General features: G+C 41.8%; 1 protein-coding gene and 1 pseudogene across 3 annotated transcripts in view; one reads left to right on the plus strand and one right to left on the minus strand.

Annotated features, from left to right (window-relative positions):
• Positions 1-395: 395 nt before the first annotated feature.
• LOC308341078 (sulfide:quinone oxidoreductase, mitochondrial-like) lies at positions 396-10,700 on the minus strand (annotated as a pseudogene). The gene is made up of 2 exons: positions 10,638-10,700; positions 396-1,552 (listed from the first exon to the last, which is right to left on the minus strand). The product of its transcript is annotated as a sulfide:quinone oxidoreductase, mitochondrial-like (transcript).
• A 2,894-nt stretch (positions 10,701-13,594) lies between these two features.
• SLC25A36 (solute carrier family 25 member 36) overlaps positions 13,595-24,430 on the plus strand; it is a 36,207-nt gene continuing 25,371 nt past the window's right edge. The window contains exon 1 of one of the 2 annotated variants that reach the window (XM_080822461.1): positions 13,595-13,911. In XM_080822461.1, the coding sequence (XP_080678587.1) occupies positions 13,871-13,911 (41 nt within the window). In that variant the 5' untranslated portion in view covers positions 13,595-13,870. The remainder of the gene's footprint in view (positions 13,912-24,430) is intronic. The other variant, XM_080822462.1, reaches the window with a different exon arrangement.

Here is a 24,430-nt window from a genome sequence, read left to right on the forward strand (position 1 = left end):
GCATGTTGCATCCCAAAAGTCTGGAGGCAGCAGGCTGAAGAAAGCGCTTCCTGCAAACACTTTCCCTCGCTGGATGTCAAGACTCCCCAACACCTCTGGCTATTTGGCCAGAAGGACTGAAAGGTGACACCAGGAGGCCCAGAGCCAGCCACCCAGCCCCACACACTCTAATCCTACCTGTGCAGCCCCAGGTCCCCTCCCCGTGTGTGTGTGTGTGTGTGTGTGTGTGTGTGTGTGTGTGTGGCACTGAAAAGGGAGGCATTTGGTCACCATGATCCAGCAATTTAAGTCTTTGCACAGGGTTAGGTTTTAAGTTCTTCCTGCTGCTCTTGGTCAATCAGCGACTGTGATTTCGGTTCAGAAGCCATCCAAGGAGAGTGAGGGTTGAGCCCTCCTCAACTCATACCCAGATGGAACACCTTCCTCAGAAAAGCTGGTCCTCCCCAGTAACCCTTCAGCATCATATTCCAATACATGAAAGGTATCAGGTCAGCCTTTATGAGGTACATGGTAAGTCGCTCTCTGCTCTGGTCAAAGGGGAAGGTTTCCAGCGACTGAGCATTTTGTCGAACTCCGCAAGAATCACACGGTTGTAGCCAGTCACCAATGGACACGAGGTGTAGCCATCGTACTTTTTCATTGGTTTTTGATTCTTCATAATCAGAGAAATTGTTCTGTCAAGTATTCCTGACTGGGCAGCCACTGCGGCTGCGGTCTTTGACGTCGGAAGGTTGGTGCAGTCCCCGATGCCGAAGACATTGGGGTATTTCATGCGTTGAAGAGTTTCTTTATCGACATCCACCCAGCCGGCAGCATCAGCCACAGGACTCGTCTTGAGGACATCTGGCGAACTCATGGGTGGTGTTACATGAAGCATTTCATATGAGATCACTTGGGTCTCTCCAGGTTTGTCCAGATTCTCAAAAACAGCCTCCTGTCTATCAGCTCGGACTTCGATGAGGTTTTGCTTATAGTTAACGGTGAGGTTCCTCTCCTGGATGATCTCCTGCAGGGCAGCTGCATACTTCTTCACCCCAAAAATGGTTCCAAGAGAAGTGTTGAAAATGATATTGGCCTTGGATCGCTTCGCTGTCTTCCGGAAATAGGCTTCTGACAAATACATGATCTTCTGGGGCACTCCAGCACATTTTACAGGGGTATTTGGGAAGGTAAAGATGGCATTGCCCTCCTTGAAGTCCTGCAGAGCTTTCCACGTCTTCTCCACAGTCTTCACCGAATAATTGGACCCTATTTTGGGATGGCCAAAACCTTCAGGTAAGCCTTTGATCTTCTCATAGTCCAGCTGAATCCCGAGAGCAATAATAAGGTATTTGTAGGAAATCTCCTTGCCACTGTCTGTGTGGACACAGTTCTTGTCTGGGTTCAGCTCAACCACTTGAGCTTTGATCTATTCTACGCCAGAAGGTATCACACTTGCGGTAGAATGGCCCGATGTGGATAGCTGCTTGGCTCCAGCACCCACCAGTGTCCAGATTGGCTGGTAGAAATGAAGTCCCAGGACTTCAGAATGTGATTTATTTGAAGATAGGGTCTTTAAAGAAGAGATTAAAGTAAAATTCAGTCCTATGGGTAGGCCGTAATCTAATATGACTGGTGTCCTTATAAGAGATTAGGACACTGGGGCACCTAGATGGCTCAGTTGGTTAAGCCATTGCGTTCGGCTCAGGTCATGATCTCAGGGTCGTGGGATTGAGTCCCAAGTCAGGCTCCCTGCTCAGTGGAGAGTCTGTTTCTCCCTCTCCCTCTACCCCCTCCCCCCGCTTGTGTGTGCGCTCGCTCGCGCTCTCTCGCTCTCTCTCTCTAAAAAAAAAAAGGAATAAAATAAATTTAAAAAAAAACAGAGACCAGGACATAAGCACACAGAGACTAAGGAAAACCTATATAGGAAGGAAGCCATTTGTAAGCCAGTGAGAGAGGCCTCGGAAGAAACCAAACCTGCCAACACCTTAATCTTGGAGTTCTAGCTTCCAGAATTGTGAGAAAATAAAGTTCTGTTGTTTGAGCAACCCTGCCTATATTATTTTTGTTATGGCAGCCATAGGAAAACTAATAGAAACCCCATCACCACGTAGATGGTTCCTTCTTATCACCCTCAGCTTCCAACATAAATGTCAGGTCCCCAGAGAGTATGTCTGTAACTGAGTGCAGTCTAAACTATATTTTCCTGGGCGCCTGGGTGGCTCAGTCGGTTAAGCATCTGCCTTCATTTCAGGTCATGATCCCAGGGTCCTGGGATTGAATCCTGCATCAGGCTACCTGTGCATTGGCGGAGCCTGCTTCTCCCTCTCCCTATCCCTCTGGTGCTTTCCCTGCTTGTGCTTTCTCTTTCTATGTCAAATAAGTAGTCTTTTAAAAAATAAACTACATTCTCCCATCACTTGTTTTTCTTCATAGTTCAAGTTTCATAGGATAGAGTTATTTTATTTGCTAACCAGCATTTTGCCTAGGATATGAACTCAGCCAGGGCTGGCACCTAGAGTGTCTCATTATTCCACTGGGACAGCACCTGGCACAGGGTAGGCACATGGAAAATATTTATTGTATGTCCATGATGCCAAGTGCCAAAGAGACTTTCAAAACAAATACAAGATGGTTACCAACCTGGGGAAGCGTGGTTTCTGCGTGTGGCTGGAATCCTGCCACTCAGGGAATGTGTGGGCTTGATGAGTGGACACGGCATGATCTGTGGAGGCCAGTACTGCTGTGGGAGTGTGGGCAGTGCCGCAGTTCAGAGGGACCTGTGCCCACAGGAAGGGCTGGGAGAGTGCAGGGAGAGAAAGGCAGGGTCTTCACTGCCACCAGGCAGGAAAGGGGGCTGAGCTTTCCTCTCCCTGCCCACACTTCTCTTCCAGTCTCTCTCTCAATCTCTTTCTCTCTTTCTCCTTCTTCTTCCTCCTCTTCATTTCCTTTTCTTTTTCTCTCTCTCTCATCCTCCCCTCCCCCAATCTATCTCTTTCTACTTCCTCCCTCTTGATAAGGAGGAAAAAAAAGTAAACCCAACCTCATGGTTGTGTTGTGAGAACAGAATGATAGATAAATATGAAACATCCACCAATGTGTTGGGTCCCTAATTGATAAAATTACTTGACTATAAGTTAGTTGCATAACTGTAATACACACTTCATTACTTGGACCAGAATGGATGGTATACTGCTTCTAATCCACACCTACAATTTCACCAATGCACCACTTCTTCAACGATCTACCTACTGCCTAGACACATCTAGCAGCTCACTACATTCTGTTTCCACATCTTCTCCTTGACCTGTAGAAGAGTAGAATCATGCCCACAATTTATAGGAATCAAATGTGCAGGTGAGGCACTCAAGCCTAAATCAATCCCATAGGTTAGCTAAAATTATTTTAATGATTTGAAGTTAATTCCATTCCATTGTTTTCAGAGAGAATAATTTGCATTGCTTGAATCCTCTTAAACTTTTTTCAGATGTATTCTGTTGACCCAGGATCTGATCTGGTAAATGTTCAAAAGAATGTATATTCCACTGTTATTGAGAGAAGTGTTCTATACGAGTGATCTGTGCAATTAGGAAGAGTTGGTTGATAGCGAAGTTCAAAACTGCATATCCTTGTGGACTATCTGCTTGTTCTATCAATTATTTAAAGAGGGGTATTGAAGTCCCTGACTCTAATTGTGGTTTTGCCTACTTCTCCTTTGCAGTTCTAACAGGTTTTTGCTATATGTGGTTTGTAGCTTTATTTTAGGTAAATAAATATTTAGGACCATTAGACCTCTTGATGACTTGACTATTATCACGAGATGACCTTCTTTATCCCTGATAATATTCTTTGGGCAGAAATCCACTTTGTCTAATAAAATAGCCACACCTGCTTTCTTTTACTAGCGTGAGCATGTATATCTTTTTTTCTCACCTTTTTGCTTTCAAGATATTTGTGTCTTTGTTAAATTAGCGGGTGTTTTGGAACTTATGGTATACATTTTTAAGTTATCACAGTTTACCTTCAAAAGATGCTATTCTCCACAAATATATTAAAAAACAGACCTATAATAGCACATTTGGGGGCATATTTTCCTACTTCTTTGCATACCTGGTAATCTTTGATTGATCCCAGACATTGTAGCTTTTACCTTGTGGGATGCTGTATGTTTCTGAATTCCTATATAGATTTTTGGCCTTTGTTCTGAGATGCATTGAAACGCCTTATTAAGGGGCACCTGGATGACTCAGTTGTCAAGCGAGTGTCTTCGGCTCAGGTCATGATCTCAGGGTCGTGGGATTGAGACCCGCATCTCTCTGTCAAATAAATAAACAAAATCTTTTTTTTTTAAGATTTTTATTTATTTATTTGACAGAGAGAGATCACAAGTAGACAGAGAGGCAGACAGAGAGAGAGAGGGAAGCAGGCTCCTGCTGAGCAGAGAGCCCGATGGGGACTCGATCCCAGGACCCTGAGATCATGACCTGAGCCGAAGGCAGCGGCTTAACCCACTGAGCCACCCAGGCACCCCAAAATCTTTTTTAAAAATGCATTTAATAGGGGCGCCTGGGTGGCTCAGTGGGTTAAAGCCTCTGCCTTCGGCTCAGGTCATGATCTCAGGGTCCTGGGATCGAACCCCACATTGGGCTCTCTGCTCAGCAGGGAGCCTGCTTCCTCCTCTCTCTCCCTGCCTCTCTGCCTACTTGTAATCTCTGTCAAATAAATAAATAAAATCTTTTAAAAAATGCATTTAATAAAGTTTCATTCATCCTTTCACACCTCACTTTTGAAATGTATCATGCAGGACCAGAACAGTGTTTAATCTAGGGCTAATTCTTCCCCACCAGTGAGGCAAGATCCTTCCAAGTACTCTCCCCAGTGCCCTGGGGTCTGTGAGGTGTTCCATGGTGCTGATGAGAATAGGCAGTATTCCTGCAAGAATGCCACGTCTGTTCGCTCTCATTTTAGGATGGGGGTATTGTTACCTCTCTCAGGTGGTTTCCTCATGTGATTAGTACTCAGCTGGAAACTTCAGGAGGATCCTCTGGGGTTCTTGGTACTCTGTCCCCCACACTCTGGCTGCCTTGGTCTCCCTGAATTCTCAGTTGTGTGTCCACAACCCAGGGAGTCTGCCAGCTTGGCCCAGTTCCCATCTTCCTGTGGTGTAGCCAGGAACCCTCTCCCAGGTAATAAGCTGAGGCAATTACATGGCTGACTTTGTTTCTCAACTCTCAGGAATTATTGTCTTTCATTGTCTGATACCAAGCATCTTAAAACCACAGCTTTATACACTTTGCCTGGTTTTTAATAAGATGTCTGATTCTTGATAATCCCTTTTGTTTGGCAGTTAAGTCTTACAGAGCCAAAATTATGGAAAAGTGGTGAAAGCAACTTTAAGTAGTTTCCACTCAATGACGAGAAGAAAAACAAATTGTTCAGCTATGGCCAAGAAACTGGACAGCAATGGTCTCACTGACATCCTGGAAGAAGACATGAAAGGATTGAGGACAGAGGGAAACAGAATATCCTAAGTACAAAAAAAAATTCTTGGTATCCTGTATTTCTGGGAGATTCAGGGCCTTTCCAAGGTAATTTTGACTATGGAGCGAAGGGAGGGGGGGTTCCCCCTCCAGCACTGATGTTTGACCCCAACCCCAGTGCAATGAGACTCCCCAGTCCTGTTCTCCATTTCCCTTCTGTTCTCTCAACTATTAGGCAACCCAAGAGGTTATGGCCAGGAGTAGTGGCTGGTGAAGGTGAAAAGCTGCTGAATCAGTTCTCCCCACCCCAGACTCAAAGGCTTGCGAAACAAAGCTGTTATCACTCTTCTCCCCACCAAACATCTGTCAACTGCTGCTTCTCAGGGCATTGCTGCCAAACCAGAAGTTTATCCTTTTAACCTTTGGCCCCTGACCCTGGATAGTGACCTAGTGCTCACTTCTTGCCAGGTACTGTGGGGGAGAGGTAATAGGGAATATCTGTTTTGGCTCTGGGGACCGGAAGACTGAACAAGCACATGTGAAACCACTGAACTCTCTAAGGATAAATACTGTATTTTCCTCTCCAGACTGAAAAGGCCCACTGAGTACCCAGCCCACTGAGTGCAGGCACCCGATCACCACCATGGCATTTTGTCATGAAATTTCTCAAAACTAGGGATGAAAAGGAAAGACCCTAAGAGTTAAAAGAGCAAAAAGCATGTTATATATAAAAGACCAGAAGTAGAAATGGAGTCAAACTTCCCAATATTAGCCCTGGAAGCTAGAAAGTAATGGGGCAATGGCTTCAAAAGTCAGAAGGGGGATGTTTGGCTGGCTTGGTTAATAGAGCATGTGACTCTTGATCTTGGGGTTGTGGGTTCGAGCCCCACGTTGGGTGTAAACATTACTTAAAAATAAAATCTCCAAAAAAGAGGGAAATTATTTCCAACCCAGAATCCCATATTTAGCCAAATTATCAAATATGAAGATAAAATAAAGCATGCATAGTGTGGTGCCTGGAGTGGCTCAGTCGGTTAAGTGGCTGCCTTCCACTCAGGTCATGATCCCAGGTTCAGGGCATCAAGTCCCACATCAGGGTACTTGTTTAGCAGGGCGTCTGTTTCTCCATACCCCTCACCCCCGCTCATGATATCTCACTCTTAAATAAATAGTGAAATAAAATCTTTACTTTAAAAAAGCATGCATAATAATACTTCCTATACACCTTTTCTTTGGCAGCTGTTGTAGGATGTTCAGCAAAATGAAGTAGCAGATAAAGAAAGAAAAAAAAAAAACAAAAAACATGAGATCCCGGTTTTAAGTAAGGGGGTTGTATAAATCCCAGGATGAAAATTGTGCAGCCAAGAAAGCAACTAGTTCCTGGTGGGGCAGGAAGACAGAAGATTCCAGGAGGGAGGTGTTCAGAGAGAGCAAAAAAATGGGGTTTCAAGACGGATATTTAAACGTTTAGAAATAAGATTTCTGGGCCTTCGATAGAGGTGATGTACTATGTGGAAAAAATTAAAGATACGTCTAGAAAAGTAAACGAATTGGGGGGAAAGCACCATTGTTAACTCCAAGAAGAGTAAAAAGTTGTGCAAGTTCTATACCATTTGGCTTTGCGGTGGACAAAACTGACATAGTCATCATAAGACAAATAATCACGGAGTTAACTCAAGGACTGACAGGGCTTGGAAGCTCCAACAGGGAAAACGCAGGGGGTGGGGGAAGGGCAGAAGTGGAGAGGAGCTAAATCTGCATCTGTGAGAGCCAGAGTGCTCAAGATCAATGAACCTAGAAAAACAACGTGAACAGCTATTATTGAAAAATATGCAACTAAAGAGAAAGTAAAAAGTTGAAAGTGGCTACTTCTAGGAGCGAAAACGAAGAGACAAAATTAATGGGGTTGGAAGCCTGGCGTTTTTCATTATAACTTTTCTAATCCTATGTATTTGTAACAACCATGGGCATTGTTTGCATTATTTGTTTTATTGTGGTAAAATATTCAGAACATAAAATTTGCCATTTTAGCCATTTTTCAGTGTACAATTCAGTGGCTTTAAGTACATTCACATTGTTGTACAGCAATCACCACCATCTGTCTCTAGAACTTTTCCAACATCCCAAACTGAAACTTCATAACCACTAAACACTAACGCTTCAAACCGCCTTTCTCTAGCTTCTGGTAACCACTATTTTACTTTTTTCTCTATGAATTTGACTATCCTAGGTTTCTCATATAAGTGGAACCATACAATCCTTGTCCTCTTATGATGTTTTTTTCATTTAGCCTAATGTCTTCAAGGTCTATCCATGTTGTAGCATGTTTCAGAATTTCCCTTCTTTTAGGGGCACCTGGCTGGCTCAGGCAGTGGAGTGTGTAACTCTTGATTTTGACTATTGTGAGTTTGAGCCCATGTTGGGTGTACAGATTACTTAAAAATAAAATCTTTAAAAAAAAAAAAAGAATTTCCCTCCTTTTAAAGACTAAATAAATATTCCATTGTATGTCTATATCGTATTTTGTTTTTTCCATTATTAACAAGAAAGCCACAGGTCCAAAATGATGTCACTTAGACCCAGTCCCCAAACTAAGGCAAGATACACTATCTCACTGCAGTTGCAAACTCCCCCCAGAAATGTAGTCTTAAAGAGTCAGACAGGAATTTTTCTTTTCATTTCTTTTTTTAATTTTAAAATTTTTTTCGGAAAGTTTTGCGGGGAGGGGGCAGAGGGAGAAGAGAGAGATAGAGTCTTAAGCAGGCTCCAAGCCTAGCGGAGCTGATTCCAGGATCCTGAGATCATGACCCTGAGCCAAAACCAAGAGTCAGACATTTAACCAACTGAGCCACCCAGGCCCTCAGCCAAGAATTTTTCAGTCAGGGCCAGTGATTCTGCCACTTGGGACTTAAGCCAAAACCAAGAGTCAGACATTTAACCAACTGAGTCACCCAGGCCCTCAGCCAAGAATTTTTCAGTCAGGACCAGTGAATCTGCCACTTGGGCCTTCTCCATTCCCCAAAGAAAGATGAGGTCATCGGCATAAGACCCCTCACTTTTTTTTGTATTACCACAAATTACTGAAGTCCCAGGCATTGGCTATACAAAACTGAGAAAGTGTACCCGTCTTTCAACAAAATCTATACATTTCTTGGCAAGTTCTCTTCACCTTTCTAATCCCCTGTCCTGGAGGGTAGGAAAAATTGGATTTGGGTTTGTTTTTCCTAAGCCTCCTGGGACACGCTCCTGAGGGATGGGGTTTCCTACAAGCAAACTGTTGATTCGTTCTGCATAAAATCCATTTCTCTAACCTCCTTATCGATCCCCAGCCCTAGCTCTGCTTTCACCTGTGTATCTTGGAAGAACCTTTTATCCCTGAATGTGATACATAGGGTGGCTGATGGAAGGGGTGCTCAATGGGAGATCAAACCTGCATTAGGGAGCAGCTGCTCTCCTGACTCCAAGTGGGGTTCACAGGTAAGAGCACACTTATCCTCAGGGCACCACAGCTTCATAAGTTCCCCACCCTTCAACAGCTCCCCACCCTCTGTGCTTTTCTAGTAACCATGGCTAATATTCGCCATAGACCAAAAAACAGTTGAGATGGTACAGAACAGAGGATGAGCTTACAGACTCTGGAGTCAGATTACATAGATTTTCATCACAGCTCAGCCACCTGCTAGCTGAGTCCCCTTGACAAATCCTCCAACCTCTCAGCATCTCCCTTTCTTCATGCACAGAACATACCTCATTAGGTTCTATACAGGGTTAATGTAAATACATGTGATATGCCTGTAACAGTGCCTGGCACAGGATGAGGACTGTATAGATCAACTCTGAGAGGACTGCCATCATGCACAGAGTACCCAGGAGCACCCTTGCTCTGTTCCTCCCAATGATCTCTTCTGAGGAGTGGAATTTAGGAAGGGAGGTTGAGGATTTGATTTGATTTGATTTAATGGAGGGGATTTTAATTTCTACTTCCTGCACCTCTGTATTGTTTGAATTTATTACTTTTTGTTAAAAGCAAACCAGGAAAATAAATAAATAAAATGGCATCTGGTGAAGAGAATGTAAAACAATCTCTCCCACCCCCCCCACCCCCCACCCCCCCCACTGAAATAGCTAAGAAGATACAGAGATTTAACAACAACAGCAACAACAACAACAATCCTGGAGCCTCTGACTGGCTCAGTTAGGAGAGCGCACACCTCTTGGGGTTGTAAACTAATACCATCCAACCTTTTTTTTTTGAAGATTTTATTTATTTATTTGACAGAGATCACAAGAAGGCAGAGAAGCAGGTAGAGAGAGAGAGGAGGAAGCAGGCTCTCTGCTCAGCAGAGAGCCCAATGCAGGGCTCGACTCTGACCTGAGCCGAAGGCAGAGGCTTTAACCCACCGAGCCACCCAGGAGCCCCCCAACCAAACTTTTAAAAGTAATGTTGCCAGGGTGCCTGCCTGGTTCAGTTGGAGTAGCAGGTGACTCTAGATCTTGGGGTCCTGAGTATGAGCCCCAGGTTGGGTGTAGATATTACTTAAATAAATAAAACTTTACTACTAATAATAATAATAAAACTAATGTTGCTAATCCAAAGCTTGAAACTCATACAAATTTTCTTCACCTCCAAGACTAGTAAAATTGAAGTGTATGGGAAGGGTGGCATCAGTGTTTCATCTATGTGCCACTCTCCCACAAATAGCTACTAAAAGCTTTTCTTTAGCCCATTAGCAATTAAAATTCAAGGCCCGTACCAACCAAGACAGAGAATAGCAGTCCCCTCTACTTCACAGTGAGCTTATTTGTTTGTTTGGAGATGAGCATCCAGTTGTGCCCACCCTTTCCCCATTAGTTTCTCTTTCTAGATTTAATTTAAAAACAAAAACAAACAAACATACAAACAAAAAAAACACTACAACTCCCAGAAGACCCCTGGGCAGAAGTAGGGGTGGGAGAGGGAAGGGTGGTCGGTGAAGGTGTGCCTGACCCTAAAGCGACGTCTCAGCTCCACTCACCCTGCTTTAACATGCTTCTCCTGGAAAAGCACCTGGCAGCTCAAGAAACCTCTTTGCACTAGTCTTGAAGGATGTGCTCTAGCCAGCAGGAGTGAAGAAGTAGGGTTATAAAAGAGCAGGCGGATAGCAGTGCCGTGAAACTTCAGCAAGGGTGACAACCAACCCAACTCTGGATCTCCACGAGAATGATGACCTCGGCAACCACAGGCCAGTGGGCGGTCCCCATGACGTACCAGGCAGACCAGGCAGGGGGCAGAGTCTCCTTCCACGATGGCATCAGAAGGAAGTTCAAAAGGAAAGGGTCACAAATGATCTGTTATTGCTCATTGGGGAAATAACTGTTACACATAAGAACTCTGGCTTCCTCCTTAACCAGTTTTAAAATCTTCATTAAATGTAATTACTATGACATTCACTATGTCAAAAACAGGGAGCTAGAGCTATTGTCTTAAAAGAAATAGATCTAAAATGGTGCAGTCTACTTTGGAAAAGGGTCTGGCAGGTATTCAAAGGGTTAAACATAGAGTTCTCCTAAGACCCAGCAATTCCACTCCCAAGCATATTACCAAGAGAATTAAAAATGTATATTCGTGAACAAATGTTCGTGGCAGCATTATTCATGAGAGCCAAAAAAAGAAGCAATCCAAAGAGCCATCAGGTGAGACTAGATCAACAGAATGGGGTATATCCATACAATGGAATATTATTGTTCAGTTGTAAAAGGGAATGAAACACTGATATGTGCTACAGCCTGAATGGACCTTGGAAACGTTATGCTTAGTGAAAGAAACCAGACAAAAAGGGCACATACTGTATGGTTCTTTGATATGAAAAATCCAGATTAGGCAAACCCAGGAAGAGAGAAAGTAGATTAGTGGTTGCAGAAGACAGGGGGAGAGAAGAATGGAAGCGATTGCTAGCAAATGCAGGGTTTCTTTTGGGTGAGGAAAATGCTCTAGAATCAGATACTGGTGATGATTGTATTCCTATGAGAATATACAAAAAACCACTACATTAGGCACTTTAGGTGGCTGGTGGCATGTAAATGATACCCCCCAAAACCTGCTATTAAAAAAGAAGGGGTCCCCAAATGCTAATACAATGGTTTTGGGGTAGTACAGCTGAGTGCCAATTTTTATTTTTATTTTTCTGGGGCTTTATTGTTTTTTGTTTTTTGTTTGTCCAAAATTTCCCTCCTCTAATGGGCAGTTATTATTCTAACAACTGAAGCTCTGAAATCAGACACATTCTGCTGGATTCAAATCCAAGTTTCTCCTGAATAAACTGGTTAATCTTGGGCAAGTTGCTTAATTATTCTACACCTTAGGCTCTTTATGGAAAATTGAGCAATAATATTACTTACCACAGGGTAGTTGTGAGAATTTAATAAGAAAATGCTGTAAAGCGCTTAGATCAGAGCTTGGCATATTAGTAAGTGTTGAAGAAATACCAGCTGCCATTTTTTGTTTAGCTTTTTTTTTTTTTTTTTTTTTTTTTTTAAGTAATCTCTGTATCCAACTTGGAGCTCAAACTCCCACCCAGAAACCAAGTCTCATGCTCTACCTACTCACACAGCCAGGCACTCACCCACTCCCCCCCAACCCCCTCACCTCCTGCGGCTAGTTCTGTTAAGAATACAAGACAGTAAAATAATACTACTAATTTTTATAAGTAGTACTTATACAGCACTGCTGTCGATGCATATTAATGCATTTAGTCCTCACAACTACCTTAGGAAGTGGAGTACTCGTATGCTCATTTTATAGCTGAATATTAACAGTGGCATTTGCCAGCAACATGCAGTCTGTACATTCTGTAGGAATTTAGGGGTCCGTGAAGAGCACAGAGAGCTGAGGCAATCAAGGAGGACTCCATGAAGAGCATGGCCCTGGAAGAAAAGTAAGGGGCGCCCTGGATAATCCCTCATGGGTGGGAAAGGGTGGTGAGGGCCTTCCAGGTGGAATAGAAGTTACCCAACAAGTAGGTGGAAAATATTAACATTTGTTCAGGGTGAGTACAGATTATGTAATGAGTACAGATTATGTGTTATTTTCTGTACTTTTGTGCAACTGAGAAATAATTAAAAATTAATAAAATTAAAAATATTTTAGTCACTGTGTTCTGAACAAATAAAACATTTGCTTTCCCTGAGTCTTTGACTTATGTAGTATATATAACACATTAGCTGGTTAGAAGAACTAGTAAATCTTAATTCTCTTCATTCTTTCTAAAACATACGTTAGTTTTTAAATTCTATTTGCTTGTCACTATACCTTAGAGTTTCTTTTTTCCATATGGATCTGTCTTACTCCTTGTCACAATTGCACATTGCACAGTAGGAACCATCAATGATTTGTTTCTCGCTTCCCTACTGATCCCAATTTTCTATTACAAGCACTGTTTGTAAACATTTTACCCTTGTAAAAGTCCTTCCCAGGCACTACCTAGGGTAGATACTAGGAAGCAGAAATGCCATATATCGTTTTCAAAAAGTTAATCAAACAGGGGATGAATGCAAAATCTCTGTACTTCCCAATCAATTTTGTTGTAAACCTAGAACTGCCTTTTAAGAAAAAAAAATTTTTTTAAAAGATCTTATTTACTTGAGAGAGATTCACACGTAGGCAGAGAGGCAGGCAGAAAGAGAGGGGGAAGCAGGCTCCCTGCCGAGCAGGGAACCCGATGTGGGACTCAATCCCAGGATCCTGGGATCCTGACCTAAACCGAAGGCAGAGGCTTAACCCACTGAGCCACTCAGGCGCTCCCAAAAAAAAAAAAAAAAAATCTTACCAAAAAAAAAAAGGTCAAAGGCCGGGCAAGCTGGCGAACGGGGAAGTCCAGAAGGTTTCTCACGTGGTCTGGGCTGGGGCGTGGGGCTCCCTTCAGCCTGCCGGGCCCGGCCCAGGTGGCACCGGTGCAGCCTCCCCGCCCGGGATTAGATGCAGTAGCGCGGTGACCTACTACCCTCAGGACACGCGCTCCGCCCTGCCTCACGGTCCCTTTCATTGAAGAAGAAAAAAAAAAAAAAAAACCACCCTCGGCGATCACGTGAAAGCGGCGTGCTGGCCGCCTGACGTCACGAAGCGCAGGCCAATGGAAGCTTCTGTTTATGTCGGAGGTCACCGGAATATCAGAGCCCCAGCAAGCAGCCTTGCCCCGCCGTCGCCGCGCCGCTCTCCCGCCCAGGTCGCGGGCGCCCAGTGGAGCAGGAGGCGGCGCGGCTCCAGCGCCGCGGGGAGGGCCGCGCCGTTGCTTCCTGCAGCCGCGTCTCCGCTGGCCGGACCCCGCAGTCCCCGGGGCGCCGTGCGGCTCCAGACCGGGACCGAAGCTGCCGGCCGTCGCGGGTGGCCGGATCTGCGTCCCGCCTCAGCGCTCGGAGGACATGCGGAAGAGAGAATGACCCAGAGGGACACGCTTGTGCATCTGTTTGCCGGGGGGTACGGTCCAGACAGGGCGTGCAGGCTGGGGCCGAGGGTGCTGGGCTGAGGCCGAGGCCTGACGCGCAGGCCAGAGGAACGAGGGGGCTCCAGCCCGCTGGGCGGAGAGGGCGAGGCCCGGGCGGGGAGCGGGGAGGAGGCTTGAGGCGGGGGTGCTGAGGAATCTGAGGCCCGGCGAGGCGGGGGAAGATAAGGGACGAAGCTGGGGCGGGACATCAGTCTTGGGATCTGCGGAGCCGCGGCAAGGCTGGGGCGGAAGCTGCAAGCCGGAGGAGCGGCGGGCGGGGCTGGGGGGTACCGAGCGGACCGGGGCCGCGCGCCGCGGCCTAGAGCGTGTCCGGGATGCGGGGCCGTGGGAAGGAGTGTGGTGCAGGCCTCGCGGACGTTTCTAGGCCTGGGGGACGGGGCGGAGGTGCGGAGGCCGAGGACAAAATGGGCGCCGGGACCGCCTCCTCTCTCCCGCCTTGCAGCGCGGGCTGCTAGGCCTCCTCACGTTGCTCACGCCCCACCTCGGACCTCGGGGAGCTGATTTCCCCGCCCGCGCTGCGCGGGTGGGCTCTGGGTTGGGGTTGAGGGGAGGGCTCCCCGCACCCGTGGGGAGACTCACCGCTGGAGCTGTAGGATACTCGCTCTTGGAGGATTTTCTTCCCGAGCTTCTCCAGGTTGCAAGATGCGTGCAAAGCGGCATTGCCTTTGGGGTCAGATTCTTTCTCGAAAACTAGCCCTCTTGTGCACACTCTGCTCTTCGTCTTCTTAAAGGAGAAAGTCGGGGGTGGGGAGAGGTCAAATGCTTTGGCTATAGTTACTGTGTGTATGAGATTACGACTAAGCCTTAAGCCTCCCTGATTGCCAACCTAAATGCTACAGATACTTTGTTGAGCCAGTTGAGTCTCTTTTTTAGGTTTGTTCCTTCCGAATTATTTGGGGAATCCTAGCATTTTTAAGTGTAAGAGTTGCTTATTTGTAGGATCATAGTCATCAAAAAATGGCTGCGGTGAATTATGCCGAGGCTCTTTTATGTCTATATGACCATGTAAAGTCGCATCCCCTTAAAGCGTAGTTTGTTTTTCTGTCGGCCACTTTAAAATTTTATTGCCAGTGATGGCAATACTTTTCCTTGCGTTGGCACATTCAGTCAACAGACTTTTATTGTACACTAGTCATGGACCAGCCACTGGTCTGGAATAAAAATTATTTTCCTTTTAATCCGTGAGACAGAGTTTAGACGGAGTTTACTTTCCATATTTCTGACACTTTTGCCAGTAATCCATATTTCTGATACGTTAACCAATAATATTGGCAAATTAAATCTTGAAAAAAAAATTAGCCATGTAGATGTTCTTGTAAATAAGTGTTGTTAGGCAAATTATCAGGCTTCCTCATGTAATTGAGGTAATATATCTGAAAGAAGACTGCACACCTACTTATGGCCGCTATTTTAATTTGAGTGAAAAATGGACAGAACCTTTTATTTTAATTGGCTTCATTTGTAAATTGAGGAAGGTGTGCTATATGATCTCTAAGGCCCTTCCCAGGTCCTAACATTTCTATTACTCTGCATTCAAAATTCATATATCAGTTTGTTTTTTTTTTAATTAGGGCACGTTAGCTTGATTGCACTAAGTTCCTTGTTTGGATTAAGATCATCTGTCACTTTCTTGTTACTAATGCATGTAAAGGACCTCCTGGTTAGCTTTTTCTTTAAGAGCAGAAATGGAGTTTTTGCAGCATCTAAACACCAATAGATTTAGAAGCCTCCCCTCCCCCAAAGAACCTAGCATTTGCAGATTATTTAGAGTATTAAATGAGGTACTGGAATAAAGCCTGACACAACATAGGTGATCAGCCTTGTAAATTACTTTGTATCTCTTGTTTTTATAGTTACATGTGGTTGCATAATTTGTTGCAATAAAACCTGGTTTATCTTTTTTTTTACCCCCTGGTTTATCGTTTTTAGAGAATACCAGGACTAGGATGGTAAAGATCATCTGGTTCAGCCCCTTAAAAATATGGAAAATTACTGAGGTGTATTGATTTACCCAAGGTCAAACAGCTTTCTATACATGTAAAATGAGAGGTAAATAATCTCTACAGATCCTTCCAGCTCTATATTACATAACGCCAATATTGTAGAATATCCTGGATGTCTGTATGGTAACCTTTTGGAAATGATGTTGGGTTATGTCAGTTACATTGTTCTTAATTGAAGATGTTGAATTCTTTTATATATGAAAGTTGCTTATTTAGGCAATCACTTCTGGTACATTCTTCATAGAAAACTAGATTTCATTTTTATCCTGTTAAACTTATGTTAATTAGGAGTTAGGAAAGTTATTTTTACTTAAGCAGTAATAAGTAACAGAAAAGGAGAGAGATCTTTTTTATTAGCTGTTGTGACTGGGCTGCTTCACACACAGATATCATTTAGATTAAGTTCTGAAAACTCTATATGTTTTAAAACTAAATAATGTTTTGCAGTGGCATTTAATCTTAGGCAAAAATTGCCCAAATATGGGGCCTTAGGATTGTTTCCCTGGTGGTTGTAATTGTATTCAAGTATGTGTTTATCAGAATCTTGGAGATTTCCAGTGGTCTATTAGCTGTATTATTAAATCGGGAACATTTGCGACACACTAGAGCTGGACCTTGGGTGTGGGTAACATAGCCACATTCCTAACTTATGCTTTCTTTAAGACACCCTTTGGTCCCATTATATTATTTGCCAGGGTTAATATTCAGAGTTTGTAAGGTCATTGGTTAGGTCAGCTGTGTTATGGAGGCAACTCCTAACAACCTGCCAAAATGATGTAAGTAAGACTTAATTTAGGCTGTATTTTTAATGACTATTTGTATATTAAACTCTTTAATAGAACTATATATTATGTAGACTTGGGTCAGCTATCCACCAAGAGACAGTTTGCTTTTTTCTTTTTCTAGGAAGAGATTGTCTCAGATAGAAGGAAAAAACCTTAGAAACTGTCCTTTCTAGGTTTTTGATGTTATAGAATAATGAATTTGTATGCTCTTCAGCTATCAAACTTGACTGTTCTTTCCTTGGAATTCTTTGCCAATCAAAGCACTTAAAGAAAATGAGCAAGCAACTTTGCATTGGAACTTTTTTTTTTTTTAACAATAAAGCTACAACTTAGTACTTTATTATTAGCAGCAAATTACATTAGTGATAACTTACAACTGATCTTAACTCATTGGCCACATCATGGACAGAGGGACTCAGGAGCATTACAAGGCAAAAAGGAAGTGAAGGCCTGCTTAAGGCACTTGGAGTGGGGATGGTGAGGGGAAATGTGAGAGCAAGTTTAGAATGTAGAACCGGAGAGACTTGAGGATAATTGGATGTTAGAAAGCCTCTATATGCCTTTGTCACCCTTGTTAGCCTTCAGTATCTCATACTAAGGTAATCATAGGAGCTTCTTCACATGGCCTTTTAAAATTGTATATATTTAAGGTATACAGCATGATGATTTGATAATATGTATGCATAGTGAAAGGATTATGACATAACATCTGTTGTTACCATTTTTTGTGAGAGCACCTGAAATCTACTCTTAGCAGATTTCCAGTATTCAGTACAGTAGTATTAATTTTAGTCATTATGCTATACATTAGAACTTTAGACTTATTCATCCTACATAACTGCAGATTTGTACTGACTAATACTTTAACATTTCCCACACCTTGTTCCTGCTGACTACCCTGCATGCTTCTGTCTTATTTGACTTTAGATTTTATATAATAGTGAGATCATGCCATTTTTTTCTTTCTGTGTCTGGCTTATTTCACTTAGCATAATGTCTTCTATGTTCATTTGTGTTGTTGTAAATGACAGGGTCTTCCACGTGGCCTTCTTGATCCTGGATGCTTCCTAGCCCCACTACATTCTACATGTCTGTCTTGCTAGTTTTTGGTTTTGTGGTGGTGGTGGTGGTGGTGGTGGTTGTTTTAAGACTTTGTATTTTAAGAGAGAACTCAAGCAGGCAGGGAGAAGGGGAAGCAGACTCCCTGCTGAGCGGGAAGCCTGATCCACTGGATCCCAGGACCCTGGGATCAGGACCTGAGCCACCCAGGCGCCCTATCTTGCTAATATTTTAAAAGCATTATATTGGCCGTGCAAATCAGTGTTCATGTAGAGTTTGCTTATTATAAATAGTAAAACAATTTAAATCCGTGTTCATTGTTAAGAAACTTTCTTTGTGGGAGAATAGAATAAAATAATTTTAAATATTATGGTTTTTTATATAGAATGTTTAAGAAATAATTTCTGGTCTTTTAATTGTTTTATGACTTGCTTAATAAAATAATTGTGCTGTCCAAAATCTTGGAGATTAATAAATGAGGCACACAATATATATTTAATATATTTTAGTTGTACTCCTATCCCTTTAGTTTTGAAGCTGAGAATGCATTGTCCCTAGCCTCCACCTGTTAAGGAGTATGCTGCTTTAATCTTGCACTAAATTGACCAGTAGGTAGAAGTTATCTCTACTCACAAGCTGTTTAAGATGTGTAATAATAACTGTACAGAAGAGGGGTGCCTGGGTGGCTCAGTTGTTTAAGCGTCCGACTCCTGATGTGACACTCAGGTTAGGATCTCAGGGTCGTGAGATAAAGTGTGTGTCAGGCTCAGTGCTGGACCTGCAGCCTGTTCAGGATTTTCTCTCTCCCTGTCTGTTCCATTCTTCCTCTCATCCATACCCTCCTCACTAACATCCCCCCCCCCAGCCTCAAAAAAAAAAAAAAAAAAACAGAAGAACACATTTTTCCCTTTATATCCTTCCTGGCTAAATTGCATCTAATTTAGCATAGAACAGCATGCTTCAAATTGTACAGCAACCTATTAGTGGATTATAAAATCAATTTGGTTGGTTTGTGACCGACCTTCTAAAAATAGTAAGTATTCTGTGAAATGTTTGTGCATGTGGATATACTGTGTCTTCATGTAAAATAGTTCTTGTGGAATTGAATTCAGAGATTTGAAAGGGAAAGAGCTGGACTTAAAATCAGCAGATTTGGTTTGTTTTTTAGTTGACTGTCGACTTGGAGCAACTAATTTTCCCTTGCAGGATTTTTGTTTCCTCATCTGCAGAATAAGGAAGTTGGGCCAAATACACTGTTTCTTACCTCCTTTTTTAAAAAAAAAGTTTTAAAAATTTTTATTTATTTATTTGAGAGAGAGAACAGGAGATGGGGGAGGGTCAGAGGGAGAAGCAGAGTCCCTGCAGAGCAGGGAGCCCCATGTGGGACTCAGTCTTGGGACTCCAGGATCATGATCTGGGCTGAAGACAGTCTGTGGTAAGTGGATATAAATTGCTGATTTCCTGATGCTTTCATTGTAGCATCAGGGAATACAGAAGATAAAGTAAATAAAATACTTAGTATTAAGTGGGCAGTATGGGCTGTAGAGAAGAGTAGTAGTGCAAGAAAGGTGACTAAAGAGTCAGTGTGAAAGATTTTATATATGGTGATCAGAGAGGACATAAGTGAGAAGTGACAACTGAGCAAAGATAAAGAGGTGAGGTAGTAACTGGCTCTTCTATTCAAGGCAAGAATAGAAGATGAAACGGCAAGAGTAGAAATTCTGAGGTAGGAGCATGGGTCATATAATAAATTCTAATTAGAATTACAGCAGAGACCAGTGGCTTAGACCAGGATGGAAATGATGAGCAGTGGTTAAGATTCTGGATTTATTTTGGAGTAACTGAGTCAAAGACACTTGCATACCATTTTTTCATGGGGTCCAGTGAGTAGGTCCCAGAAGCATCAACCACATTCTCCAGTTAAAAACTGCTGCTGTTAAAAAAAAAAAAAAGATACTGATAAATTTTTGATTAAGTTTATTTTATAAATAAAGGTATGCATATAGTATTTTTTAAAAAGCTGCTGTAAGATTTTTATTAAACAGCGTTCCCCAACTCCTCTCCTCCCACGTTTCCTTCCTAGTGGGAACCTGTTGTCTCAGCTGTGTAGAATTTTCTTCATACTTTCTCTTCTGGTAGATGAGGATTTAGGGGGCACCTGGGTGGCTCAGTTGGTTAAGTGGCTGCCTTCTGCTCAGGTCATGATCCCAGAGTCCTGGGATTGAGCCCCACATTGGGCTCCCTGCTCAGCAGAAAGCCTGCTTCTCCCTCTCCCTCTGCCTGCTGCTCTGCCTGCTTGGTGTTCTCTATCTCTCTAATAAATAAATAAATAAATAAACTTTTTAAAAAAAAGAAAAAAGATGAGGGTTTAGTTATACAATTCCCTATTTCTCCTTTCTTTCTGTCCTCTCAATATAGTTACATAACAATTTTTTAGTTAAATCAATAGATAATGCTTAGCTTACTGTGATAGTGTATCGTTGATTGGAGGGCTCAGTTGTTGACCTTTTCTTTCTCGAATATCTTCATTTCCTCCCCTTGGAGTTAATAATTGCTACACATTTCAGAATGTTTGATTAGTTATGTGAGTACTTGAATATTTAGTTTCATATCATCAAATATATTCATCTGTCTTTTTTTCCTGAAGATCGTCATCCCTCTGAACTATGTGAATCCTTTCTGGGCTAGTTATTTTCTGAGCCTGACATTTTCACTGTCATCTTGTGATTCCTTTCTCGCTCTCCTAGGTTACTCATTCTTTTCCTAAATTCAATCCCCACCCCTACCCCCATTTTATCAAGATGTAATTGACCTATAACGCTGTATTAGTTTTAGGTGTACAACATAATGACTTGGAATTTCCCCTCCTCTTTTTTAGATTAATCCCTTAACTTGTAGAACACATTCTTTTGTAGCTAAGATAAAGTATAAGGTAGGAAATTTCTTAAATATTTATTTGTCTGCAGTGTATTTATTTTTTCTGCTTGATAGGTAGGTTTGGTATAGAATTCTAGAATCCATAATCTTCTGCAGTTGGGAATTCTGATGCTGTTTTGACATTTCCTTTGTTAAAAAACCTTTTATGCTTTGTGTGGAAGTTGATGAGATCTTTGTTCCCAATATTTTAAAAGATTATAGTAGCTCACCTTGGTGTAGGGGTTCGTTTTGGTTTTTGTTTTGATTTTTTTGGAATCTTTTGATTGTACCTGTGAAGCCTGACCTCAGAGATTCTTGAATTCTCATGTTCTTTTTTTTTTTTAAGGTTTTATTTATTTATTTGACAGAAAGAGAGATCACAAGTAGGCAGAGAGGCAGGCAGAGAGAGGGGGAAGCAGGCTCCCGCAGTGAGCCCGATGCTGGGCTTGATCCCAGGACCCTGAGAACATTACCTGAGCCGAAGGCAGAGGCTTAACCTACTGAGCTACCCAGGCACCCCGAATTCTCATGTTCTTTAGAGAATTAGGCTTCTGCCTGGGAATATAGTTTCACCCAGTGTGTGAGGGGAGTGGGGGTAGATCCCACCTGGATATCGCCCCTTTGCTCTGTAGCGGATCAGCCAGTCCCTCTGTTTTCAGTTCTTTGCCTCACCTCCATCTTGAATACTTTGTGCACTAATCTTCAGGCCTTTGAGATTCTGCAGGGCTTTTCTTCCGTATTTCCTTCTGCAGTTCTTTTTTGCCTCTTTGCTAGTAAGTCATTTACAAATCCCTTCCTGTATGCTTCATTGCTTGAAATCTTGGGTCTTGTTCATTTCTCCTCTGGCTCCCTCTGTCCTTGTGGCATATTTCTCTAAATTAGGCGATTTTTGACGTGGAGAGGAAATAATGTATAGTTAACCCTGTTTTCATAAGGAGAGATTTTAAATGTTTAACTCCAGTAGTTTAGTTCCCTGCATCCATTCTTCTGATTTCAGCATGCATAGTAGTTTTAAATGGCTTGAAGATAAAAATGGCATGAGAGATACTGGAGTGTCACCCCTATGCTTACATACCTATTGAATTTCGTAACATAAAATTGCTTCAGGACAGCCTAAGTGCTTGTGTGTACACCCACTTAAACCATTCCCCAGCTCTGTGTAACTTAGATCCTCATTACTTGTTGAATTGTTTTTAAGAGGGAGAATTGTTTAAGTTTTAAACATTACTTTTAAATTGTTCCTTAAGGAATCATGGTATCTTGTCTGTGGTCTGGCCATAAAGTATTTGTAAAAGTTATGATGTAATTTCTGTTACTGCTATCTGTAATAGATGCTGATAACTTCAGTAGCTAATATTAATGTGTGCCATGTCATGAAATACTTTACATGGGTAATATCATACATCATCTTTACAACAAGGCTGTTTTCCCCCAGTAGATGGTGGTCTTTTATATAAAGTTGACTCTTGAACAACATGGATTTGTACTGATACGGTCCACTTTTATGCAGATTTTTTTTTCAATAAATATAGTACTGTAAATGTAGTTTCCTAACATGATTTTCTTAACATTTTCTTCAGCTTTATATAGTAAGAATAAAATATATAATACATATACAAAATATATGTTACATGTTTATTTTCTTGGTAAGGCTTCAGTCAGTAGTAGGCTATTAGAAGTTAAGTTTTGGGGGAGTCAAAAGTTAAATGTGGATTTTTAACTACATAGGGTGTGGGGAAGGTTGGTTCCCCTAACCCCCATGTTGTCTGGGAGTCAGCTGTAATGAGGTTTTAAGCCTATTTCAGAGCTGTTTAAAAATTATACCTGTTCCTTATTTATTGAGTATGGGGTCTCCCTTAATCTAGTTAATTTTGTTTCAAATCTCTTATAGGCGTACTATTTATCTAATTAGTGTGTTGATTTCTGACAATAGAATTATGGTTTTGATCTTTCCTTTTGGGCTTTAATTTTTTTTAATTTTTTAATTTTTTTAAAATTTCCTATTTAAAACTAAGTGGAGTTTTTAGGAAACACTAAGTTTATTATAATTAAGATTTTAACACAATGTATTCAGTTCCAGGTAGTACATATACTTAACTAGTTTTCACATACTCAGTTTTTTCATCAGTTTTATCAAGGCATATGATAACATTCACCAAATAAAATTTGTTAAGTGTGTAGTTCAGTAAGTTTTGGTAATGTGTAAGGTCCTGTAACTACTATTATAATCAATCAAGATACAGAACGTTTCTTTTATCCCAAGAATTCCTCCATGCCCTTCACAGTCAGTTCCTATGCACTCCACTACCTCTAGGTAATTACTGATCTCATTTCTGTTCTAGTTTTGCCTTTTCCAAAAAGTCATTAAAATGAAAATGTCCTAAAATAAAAGGCTTTCGACCCTCACTTTTTCAGTTAGCATAATGCTTTTGAGATTCATCCAGATTGTTACTTTTTTTACAGAATGTAATCTATTACATTGATATACCATAACTTGTTTATCCTTCATCAGTTGGTAGACATTTAGGTTACCAGTTTGGGGCTTTTAAGAATACAGCTGCTGGGGCACCTGGGTGGCTCAGTGGGTTAAGCCTCTGCCTTCGGCTCAGGTCGTGATCTCGGGGTCCTGGGATCGAGCCCCTCATCGGGCTCTCTGCTCTGCGGGGAGCCTGCTTCCTCCTCTCTCTCTCTGCCTACTCATGATCTCTGTCTATCAAATGAATAAATAATAAAAATCTTTAAAAAAAAAAAAAGAATACAGCTGCTATGAGTATTCATGGATAGGACTTTGTGAAGACATATATCTGGATTTCTCCTGAGTTAGCACCTAAGAGTGGGACTTTGTAAGAAATCAACAGGCTGTCTTTTCTGGGGTTTTTTGTTTGTTTTTTTTAAAGCCTTTTTCTAAAATGACTACCACTTTGCATTCCCATCAGCAATGTATGAGATTTCCAGTTGGCCTTTATCAGCACTTGGCTTTCTCATTCTTTTTAGTTTTCACCATTAATAGATGTATCGTTATAGCTCATTGTGGTTGTTTGCATTTCCCTGATAAATGATTTTGAAAAAAATCTTTCAGGATTTATTTGCATCCATATGCATTTGAATGTTATCTGTTTTTAAGTTGTATTTTTCACTTTTGCATAAAATTTGTTTCAGTTTTATTTTCTTGATGGCATGTACTGTTATAGCAGTGTGAAATACTTATATATTTTATATATAAGTCCTAAATTTTGTATATTTATAAATTGTTCTAAATTTTATTGGGCATAATAGCGTTGCCATGCTGCTTTTTTTTTTACTATGTGATATGCACATACACTTTTTTTTTTTTTTTAATTCTAGAGGTAGAATTGTCTAGTATATTTCTGTGGTGAGCTGCTTTTCTTTTTCTTCCTTTCATGCCCATTTGGAGGTTCAGGTTACTTCTGATTTAGTCTGCTTTTCGCTTTGACTCTTTGGTAAGGGGTCTCCTGATTTTCCTCTAGTTAGAAAGCAGTTCTCAAGGTTTCAGGAGGTTTCACTGAGTGGTGGTTAGTGCTTTAAGAGAAAATTATTTCCCATTCTTGCATTTAAAAAGAATAGTTACTCAGCCTATCTCTTACATTGCTTGAAAAAGTTTAAATGATGTCATTTGTTTAGAGCTTTTATTTTGTTTTGATGATCAGTTTTTGTATTTAAATTGGATTCTTCTAGCTAAGCCTATCTGCTTTGTACAGATTTCTACA

Source organism: Martes martes, assembly GCF_963455335.1.
Source record: "Martes martes genome assembly, chromosome: 1".
In the NCBI taxonomy this organism is placed as follows: Eukaryota; Metazoa; Chordata; class Mammalia; order Carnivora; family Mustelidae; genus Martes; species Martes martes.